Source organism: Ricinus communis, chromosome 8, assembly GCF_019578655.1.
Source record: "Ricinus communis isolate WT05 ecotype wild-type chromosome 8, ASM1957865v1, whole genome shotgun sequence".
Classification (NCBI taxonomy): Eukaryota; Viridiplantae; Streptophyta; class Magnoliopsida; order Malpighiales; family Euphorbiaceae; genus Ricinus; species Ricinus communis.
The window spans coordinates 17,908,715-17,919,193 of NC_063263.1; the positions used below are offsets into that span (position 1 = coordinate 17,908,715).

Here is a 10,479-nt window from a genome sequence, read left to right on the forward strand (position 1 = left end):
ATGAAATTTATACTAATTATTTGTATAGTTATCAATAAATAAATTTAATATATTGTTAAAAGAAAATTAAGATTTATATACGTTGTAAAACTATTAAAATAGTTAAGTAATTATATAATTTACAATAATTATATTCAGCAAACACTTTTAGTTTGAACTATTCTTTTTCTTCTTATTTTAAAAAATTAAAAAATTAATTTTTCTAATTTTAATACTATATTTAAGTTAAGATATCTAAAATATATTTAAGTTATTATCATTGTTTAGAATAAATATAATTAAATGAAGCTTGATAATATACTTTCATGAATTTTTAAAATATAAAAAAATATCTAAAATTATTATAAAACCTTTTATATTTAAATCATATCAATTATTTTAAAATTATTGTTAAATCTTAATAATGAGTAAATAATTTATTATTTTAGATAATATTCATTGCTCATAGTACTATTGATAAATAAATTTTAATTGTCGTTTTTTTAATTGAACTCCTTAATGTACTCTTCTATTAACTTAATTCTAATATAGATGTTATATTTTTATTTTGATTTAAGATCCAACTGAAAATAATAAATATATTTTATAAACTTTCTATTTAACTGAAATTTTATTTAAAAGAATTATATTTTTGTTTCTTAAAAAAATATTTCATTAATAATTTAACAAAATCATATAAAAACTTAACTAAAAGATTACTAATTTTTTAATAATAATAATAATAATAATAATAATGATTTAGTAACTAAAATCCGTTACTGCTGATAAAACAAGATGTAATTGTTGTTAAAATTTAAAATCATAAAAAGAATTGGTATAAATTTTAGATTACAATGTTGACCCTTTCGTACTTTTACAACCAATGTTCCAATTCTAATAAACTTGACAACCAATGTTAAGATGTTAATAGAGTTAGACTTATACTTAATAAATTATTAATATTTTTATTTTTAATAAAATTAGTTAAAAAATAACTTAATTAATCCAACAAATAAGGCTAATTTAGTAAATCTTTAATAAAAATAATTAATAAGTGACCTAATTTATCCAATTAATTAGACCATTTTAATAAATATGTATGTTCTCCTTTCTTTTATAATTTTATATATATTATGATTAATAAAATTAATTAATAAATAACCTAATTAATTTAATAAATAATGTCATTTTAGCAAATTTTTAATAAGATTAATCAATAAATGACTTAATTAATTCAATTAATAAGACTATTTTAGTAAATCTATATGTCCTCTTCTCATTCGCACTTTTACATATCTTATGATTATGATAAAAAAGAATAATAAAGATTTTTAACCCACATTAAAAAAAAAATATTTGGATATCCATGCTGAATTATATGTCTAAATTTATACAGTAAAACTACAGTGATACTCTATATAAAAATAACCTTTTTATGGAGATAAAAGCTTCAATTCTGATATGGACTTAGAAATATGAATAAACTCTTTATTGCAATAAATTATAAATTTTTTAAGTCCCGTCTTAAAAAAATTTTCCTCTTTATAGTAATAGTTTTGTATATAAATTTAAAAAGTATGTGTTATGCTATACTTTGTCTTACTATAGTGTACTGTTTTATCTCATCAATTTTATTTGTATAATATGACAAGATATTAACGAATCTTATTATTGGTTTTTATCATCTCATCAATAAGATTAAATATTATACCTAAAGAAAATTTAATACTTAAATCTCAATTAAGTTATAACATTTTCATAGTCAAATCTCCATTCAATTATAATATTTTATAATTATAAATTTTATTTAGTTCAACTGTATGATTATAAAAGTTTTTTATGCATTTATAAGTTAAAGGCCATCGTCATATAATCATATAATCAGCCAACACTATTTATGAACTGTTGAACGAGAAGCTTCCAAGTGTAATTTGTTCATCCAACAAGCTATGGCAATATGTGCACTTGTCACATTATCATTGTCCTACAAGTAATTAACTTCTATCTCCTGAAAGACCTTGCGGAAATATTGGTAAACTACAGAATTTGCAGCATACACATACGATGCCCCCAACATGCCATTTATGGTTGAATCTAACTTGGGGAGGGCAACCAGAAAATTCAGGTATCTATAGAAACATTAGACAAAGAAGACTTAACAACTTGTCGTTGTAGTATAGTGGTGAGTATTCCCGCCTGTCACGCGGGTGACCCGGGTTCGATCCCCGGCAACGGCGTGAATCTTTTTCAGCATTCAACTTCTTAGTTTCAAGTTTTGAATCTCTTCATTCTTGAATCCTGACATTGGTATTGGCATGGCATCACCTTCTTAGTTTCAAGTTTTGAATCTCTTCATTCTTGAATCCTGACATTGGTACTGGCATGGCATCACCATCTGTTGTTATTCGGGGTATGACTTTTTTTCTTTTTAACTCAGATAAAAATGCCATTCCGACAAGACATATTTTACTAATTTCATAAATGGAACACTGACAGGATGAATGACAAGATGTAAAATTGCAGATCATGAATAAGCATGTCTTTTTATTTTTCTGGGCTCGGGAATTGCAACACAATGTCCTCATTACAGTTACTGAACTCATTAGGACGGCGTTGATTCTTTACTCAAAGTATCATCGTTGAGAAAAATACCTTAATTGAATTGCTTTCTCTCAACTGCTAAAGAAAAGGACATGAAAAAGAAAATCATATGATTATCACCTGAAATATTATATTGATTACTCTTTTTCTTTTTGATATCAACAATGCTTAACTCATGAATATATATATATATATATATATATATATATGAAAGTAGGATTCTTGCATATCTTACATTGCGTTTAAACAAGAAGCCGTTTGAAAATAAAGAATGTTAAATTGGATGTTTAAGTTTTGGTACTTATAGAACATGTATTTTCTTTTTCTTTTCTTTCTTATATCTTTTTTAATAGTTGTGTAAAATGATTCACTGTAAACTACAAAGTTCCTGTGTGAGGGTTTACAACAGAAGTTAATGTAATTTGAATTACAAACATATAGCATTTAATTTGGGCATAATTACTTATTTTCTGTGTAAATTAATAAGACTAATTTTGACTTAACTAATTAAATTTATAACAATCAATTGGTTGTGAAATGGGAAGCAAGCCAATAAATATTTATTTTAATTTGCAATATATTCATGGAGTAAATAATTTATTTTCACTATAATTCTTTACTGGGGCACCTTTGAAATTAGATTTTTATTATTCTTATCATATGGAATACGATAATTTAAAAATCCCTAATCTTTGACCATCTACTTGGCATTACATTAGACCATTAGTTCTGATTTTTATGTAACGACATTTAATATTCATGTCATTCGATCCACAAATCATGATGCAGGTACTTCCAAGGATGTTTGTCCACATCTTGAAAAATTTGATTTTGTACAAACATTTTTTTTGTACGTTACAGTTAATTTTCAACTGTACAAGGCGGCAATCTTACATGAGATTTCCAACAAATTTACATCTTTTCCTGGATTTTCCCATTGAACAAGTTCCTGAATTCCCTTCTGAAGCTCTCTTGCCTCTTTTATGAAATTGTTCATACAAAAGCCAAGAGCACCTAAATTTAAGACCATTTGGCTTTTCTGCTCCTTGTCTTCAACTGCATGCAACTTATCTACAACTTCTTTTGAATGTTGAAGATAAGAATGCATGATGCTCCCTATCTCATCCTCTTCATTTGGACCCGAAATCCTAAAAATGTTCGAGTTTGGTTTGTTTCCTAACTCAGGATCATAAGAGAGTTTTCTATTTTCAAGTTCCTTGTCAAGAAATGTTAGGGACTTGAGTAAAGTGACATCCTCTAAACATTTAATTAGGGAACCAACCATTTCTTTGAAAAGCTCAAGGTCACCATCTAGTTTATTAACAAATTCTTTCCAAGAAGCCCCATATTTTTGTGATTCTTGTTGAAGGAATCCAACAGCATGAGCACTAAAAAGTAGAAGATCCACCATCTTTGACAAAGACCCAAAAAGCTTACCATAGCAAGCACTATGGAAAGGCAAAAACCAGAAGTTGGGCTCCACCTCAGCTTCTCCAATGAATTTCTTTAGCTCACTAACTTCCAATTTTAGTCTCCTTTGGTTCTCTACTAACAAATTGGCTTCAAGGCTTATTGAGCCAATGCAAGCAGATAATGACCCTAAGCTCTTAGTAAGTTGAACTTTGGCCAGTGATGCTGCTCTTGTTGGTTGAAGTATAAGTTCCACCATAATTGAACATGATAACCCAATGAAAGTTTCAGTAATTCTTGCTATAGCAAATTCACTTGGAGGACCAAAACCTTTCCTGCCCAAAATTAGTACGGCACCAATAGCAGCAGAAATTCCACCAGCTTGGCCGTACATTCTGCTCCGCCTTAGAAAACTGGTAAGAATGAACCAAGGAAGAAGAGATAGGAACCTTATTGGCATGAATCTTTCAAAGACAAAACAACCCAATACTCCATATACAGTTCCTAACACTGTCCCCTGAGCTTTAACATTGGCTACTTTGAATGTTGCCTCTCTTGATGCAGCTAGACTAATGGCTACTGGAAGTCCTGACCAGAAACCATTTTCTTTGCTGTATAACAAACCGAAAAGGATTGCAAGGCCTAAAGAAAGAGAACATTTGAAAGCTGGCATAAGCCTTTTGCTTCTTACATTCATTGCCCAATTGGTCCAGATACTGTCCAAGAAACTGTTTTTCTTGCTTGAAGTGGTTGATCCTTCACTTTCTTGTTTTGAAGAGGTTTGTTTTGGTAATGGTTTGCAATGGAGGAGTTTCATGCAGAATAAGAAGAAAAGAGAGGATAAATCTTGGGTGGCCTTTGGGATTGTTTGAAGAGTTTGGAGGGACTCGATTATCGTTTCAGCTTTTGATTCCGGAACAGTCAGAGAATCACAAGGCAAACAGTTCTTTATTTGTTTCAGGGTCAGGCTAACATGTTCCTCTAATTGTAGGCTTTCTTTGGTCTCTCCTTCCGCCATTTTCACCGGAAATGAAGAGATGCCAGTTAAAGCCATTTCCATTCCTTTCAATGGTATCTCCAGTTCTTGCAATTTCTCTCCAGGATTCATGTAATAATTCCTCAAAAATTTGAATGGAAGTCTTTCCCATTTCATGCTTCCCTATTAACAATCAAAGAAACAAATTAGCAAAACAAATTTACCGTATATATTTCACATAAAAATCTAGCTATAGCTTGCACTTGTAATACTGCTTACTTGATAGCGTTTAATATTTTGAAGAAGTTTGGTTCCAGCACTAGCCAATAATTTAGCCTGAGAGATAGACGATAATGCCAAGGCACCATCTTCTGCAGCAAATGCTTTCACATAAAGCTTCAGTCTCTTGGAAGCATTTTCAGCAAGCAGCTTGCAATTCTCTTTCACCTGAAAGACGTTAATTAGTACATCAGAATATGGTGGATGGATGGCATGTGATGAATAGTGGACTATGTCCCACTGTTTTATACATGATTCTAGAATATGTTTTTGGTACCTCACATGTACTCCTAACAAAAACCAAATGTTTTCGATACTATCATTATAATGATCAATGTTATCCTAGACTTAGGATAATTTGCAACTGACGTAGGATCCACTTTAATATCAGCAGTTTCCACACTATGTGACTTGTGAGTCACGTTGGTTTTTCCTTATATGCTCGGCACTTGGCAATACATTAACGTAACAAAAATAGACTTGTCTTCCTTATAATGACTCCAGGTGTTACAGTTAGCAGATTTTCATCGAAAAACTCAGAAAGGATAGAGAGTACTGACTTCAACTTTTACTTAAGTCTCTTGATAAGAAGAGAAAATAATGGAAAAAGATTATATATACTCAGTTAATGCATGTATGCATATATTAGTTAAATGAATGAATATTGAATAAAGGAAGTAATTACCTCCCAACAGGCCAATCTTGGATATGGTAACAACAAGGCAAGCATACAAGCTAAAACTCCAACGGCAGTACTAGCCGCAACATGCAAAGGATGCATGATTGGTTGAGTATGAACGCCATTGATAAAAGCAATCACGTACACGATAACAATTTGACCTAATGCAATTCTTTTAGCTATCAAATGAGTCCCTTCAGGAAGTGCAACAACAAAAGCACCTAAAGCAACTGCCAAAGATATAGTGCCACTAGTGAACCGGGCTGGACCAATCAACCACAGGCTCAACATAGCAGGACCCAAACTCTGAAACGTGGCATAGAGTGCTAACCAGCAACCGTGAAGTGTGTCACCGAAAGTTGCATCAGTAACTATAAGTATCACAGTCACATAAGAAAATGCTGGGAAGGCTATTTGTTGGTGGAGAAATGATGGTCCGTAGAGCGTGAGACAACCCACTATTGTACATGCCAGCCCTGTTCTGAAGGCGGTGGCTAGACACCACCGCCAGGCGGCTCGGGTGTGATCGGCCGGAGGATTAGTTAGGTTTGGCATTATTACGCAGAAGAAGAAGGAAATGTTTTAAGATTTTAGAATGTAAAGTAAAGATTACAGGAATGAGACGAGGGGTTTGGTGAGGGAGATGGGGGGTTTATGTAAAGGAGAATTCTCCGAAATGGAAATTCAGAACCACGTATTAAGGTAATATGGGACCCATATGTTGTGGTCTCTTGGTGTTAGTGGGATGATGCCAGATTTTTCTAAATTTTCAGAATGCACTTCTTGTACTGAAAGTACTTGGTGAATGAATAGGAATGATATATATTTAACATATATGGTTTTAGTGGAATTAATTCTAACAGTAGTGGCTCAGCTAAATTTAATTAAGAGCCGATTTACGACTTAATTAGGTTTCTTTAATTATTGAGCATAATTAATTACAAGAACAGGACAGTTTACCTTCAGAAATTACCGATAGGAAAAAAAAGCAACATCGCTATAGAGTGTATACAATGCTAAATAAATGGCATATAATTATGCTGGGTATAAGTTTTAAGTATTTGTACAATTGATACAAATATTCTTCATTAATTGACATAGGCATCATCATCTGTATTATGTTTCTATCTTTTTAATTTTGAAATTCCAGCTTTCATTAAAGTTTAACAAAGATATTTAAAAAGAAAACAATTAAAATTGATGATATTTATCAAATTTATTAAATATATATAATTAAAACTGGCTTATGAAGAAATTGAAAAAGAAATACTACTTATTGGTAATATGAATGGGATAGAATTCCTTTTATTTGTTAGGGTGTTATTATAAGTTCCCTGGTTGCTTAAATGATCCACTCACCAACCCACAAAGTAAAGCGGACTGTAGGAATAAATTATAGATTACCTTCTCCGCTAGAATTACAAACCTATAATTAATTCGAAAATCTGATTTTTTTTTGTTAATTTTCAACTAATTTCATGTCTTCTATAAAGAAAAATAAAAACTAATTTCATGTCTAAGATAAGACAACGTACTTTTACTTTATATATGATTAATTACTAGTTTATTCCGCCGAAAGATTACTGCTAAAACATAAAGTTTAATCCTTCTTTTCCTTTGGAAAATGCCTTAAAACTGTGCACTTGTTTCATGGGATTTTAATTGTTATTTGAATTACGTGAAATTTGAATATCTAAATGTAAGAGACAGATCTTAGTAAATTTTTCTCTTGTTTTACATAAGAAAATAATTTTTTTTTAATCGGTTGTCTAATTAAATTCCAAGAATATTAATTGATCCTATAAGAATTAACATACGATTAATAGATCATGGAATAAAAATGAGAGAATGTCTCAAGAAGAATGGAAATGAATTCCAAACGCCTGATTTTCAAAGAATATAATACTATCTTATTTAACTAAAATTATATAACAATTTTATATAAATATATATATTCATTTGTTTATATTCTACATCCTACTAAAGTTATTAAATTTATTAAGAAGTTATCCAACTAAAACTTAAGATGGTTAAATAAAATTTTCAAAAAAAATTAATATTAGTTATTTATCAGCGTATCATACAACTGTTGTTATTATTCTAATTATAAATTAAATATAAAATAAGTTCATATAAAAGATCTATAGATGTACCAATATTTTCTAATAATTTATATGATGTTAGAATATGATTATAAGTTAAAATATAATTAAGTTTTTTTATTAATAAAATTTCTCATCTTTTAAGAATTTATTAATGTAATAAATTTAAAATTTAATTTAAGAATATCTATTAATTGATTTATTAATTTATATAAAATTAATGCTACAAATATAATTATTATGCTATATTTTTTCAGATTAGGAATTATGTATGATTTTGGAGAACTATAACTTATTAGTTAATATATTAATTATGTAATAAGTATAAAAAATTAAAAATTAGCGTAATATTAATGTGTCAAAATAAATACACATATAAAAAAATTGTATATATAAAAAAGAAGCAACCATATGAAATTTTTTGTGTCTTGATTTAATGCTATATATAATCAATATTAGTAATATAATTGATATACTATTTTTAGGATAGAATATATTGTGTGACTAAAAATTAATTTATTAATTAATTTAATATTAAAAATATAATTAAGATATATATTTTTCAAAATGAGAATCATTATTTAATTAAAAATAATCTATTGATAAATAAATAAATAAATTAATATATATATATATATATATATATATATATATATATATATATATATATATATATATATATATATATATATATATATATATATATATATATATATATATATATATACCATGAATAAATACACATATTAAAATCTTTTTATGTTTGAAAACTTATAAATAGATTCTTAATACTTCGCATATAAAATAGGAAATACGGGTGACAAAAAATGGAGTATTAAACTTTTTTAACTTGAGACTCCGATAATTATGAAAAAGAGGGAACGCTATATCTAACTCAAATATATTAAATGAAACTTAAAACTAATTTTTAATATTTTTAACAAAATCACATTCGGTTTATGTTATTTTTTAAACTTAGTGACAAGATGATTCACCATCAATTTTTACACATAAAGATAGAAGCCGCTAACCAATCAAATTAATATCTGTTTTATTCTCATTATCATGCATAAGAACTTGAGATCCATAATTTCGTAAAATATCTTTCTTTTAAAACTTAAACTCGAGGATATATCAGTAGCATATGGTAAACAATAAAATGGTTAGCCAATGGTTCTGTGTTCTTATTGATGCATCATTATCTTCTATGAATAAATGTAGGATTAATGGAAATCTAGGACACAATCTAGGATAGAGTTTTTTAATAATGCCCAACAGCCAAACTTGGCGAGCCAACTACCCAGCCAAGTCAAGTCGAGCAAAATCTCAAAGCAAAATCTCAAATCTCAAAGCAAAATCTCAAAGAAAGGGTATGTAATGAATTACTGAGTAGTTTCCGAGAAACACGAGTCATTTCTACCAGGTAAAACACACAAATTAAATTAAAATAATGCCCACATCAAATACAGAAATGTCAAAGTGGGTTATCCCTAGATTTCCACTTAAACTTGTTTTTGGTTCTGCTTCTTCTAAAATTGGTGTTCTTTGAAGAGAAGGAAGGGTCAGTAGGGCATAGTTGATGTAAGTTCTTGTCAAAATAAAAATGATATTTATTAGTGCATCAAGTTAGTTAAAGCAAGAGAAAAAAAAAAAAAAAGAATAGAAAAGCTATTTCTCCTTTTATATATATACACACATATATATGCAATAAAAATTTCTTTAATATCCAAGTCCGTTAAAGGAATATAGTCATCACCCTCCTTTTCCTGTTTCTAAAATTTAGGTGCCCTAAATTTTGCTTACGTAGTTGAAGAAGCATGAAGAAAATTTGACATGCTTGCTTATGCCAAGGGGTTATAATGGAGAGAGCACATAAAAGATGCACAGGCGCAATACACATAACAGCCGTATGCACAAACTTTGTGTAGCATGACATCAAAAGAAAGTTAGGTCATAAATAAAGGATTTTTTTGTTTGAAAGATCATACTGCTATTTACTAGTGTACTTATATGACTGTATTTGGTGGGCAGCCATGCGAGAACGTGGGGACAGATTAATTGACTTGTCTTGATATTGAAGAAATTGGACCCTTTACTAATGCCTTTCACATTCAAAATATTTAGTTTATCCTATCATCATCAATATTGTTTTTAAGTATAGACACTGACAAAACCATGTTTTTCACCAACTTATTGCATCCCCCTGTAAAATCTGTTCTATTTAGTTGTTTAGCTAGAAAGACATGAGCAACCAGTTAGCAGGGAAGACCAGTCTCTTTGATCTTATTCATTTGTTAATCAGTTCCCCGAGATGCCTGATCTATCACCCAAGATGTAGGATCCTATTAAACAAGAGTTATCTAGCACTCACTCTCGAGCCCTCTCGAAGTTTGTTGAATTTATCACTTAAGATGATACCACTTAGTACAATTAATTGAGTGCAAAATATTATA

General features: G+C 29.1%; 1 protein-coding gene and 1 non-coding gene across 2 annotated transcripts; one reads left to right on the forward strand and one right to left on the reverse strand.

The window, feature by feature from the left end:
• The first annotated feature begins 2,144 nt into the window (after positions 1 to 2,144).
• TRNAD-GUC lies at positions 2,145 to 2,216 on the forward strand. Its single transcript has one exon. It is a non-coding gene; the product is annotated as a tRNA-Asp (tRNA).
• A 1,148-nt stretch (positions 2,217 to 3,364) lies between these two features.
• On the reverse strand, positions 3,365 to 6,557 carry LOC8281884. Its single transcript, XM_002531324.4, has 3 exons — positions 5,931 to 6,557; positions 5,246 to 5,413; positions 3,365 to 5,149 (listed from the first exon to the last, which is right to left on the reverse strand). Exons 1-3 carry the CDS (start codon positions 6,477 to 6,479, stop codon positions 3,449 to 3,451), a joined length of 2,418 nt encoding a protein of 805 aa, XP_002531370.2. The 5' UTR covers positions 6,480 to 6,557; the 3' UTR covers positions 3,365 to 3,448.
• Positions 6,558 to 10,479: the final 3,922 nt, after the last annotated feature.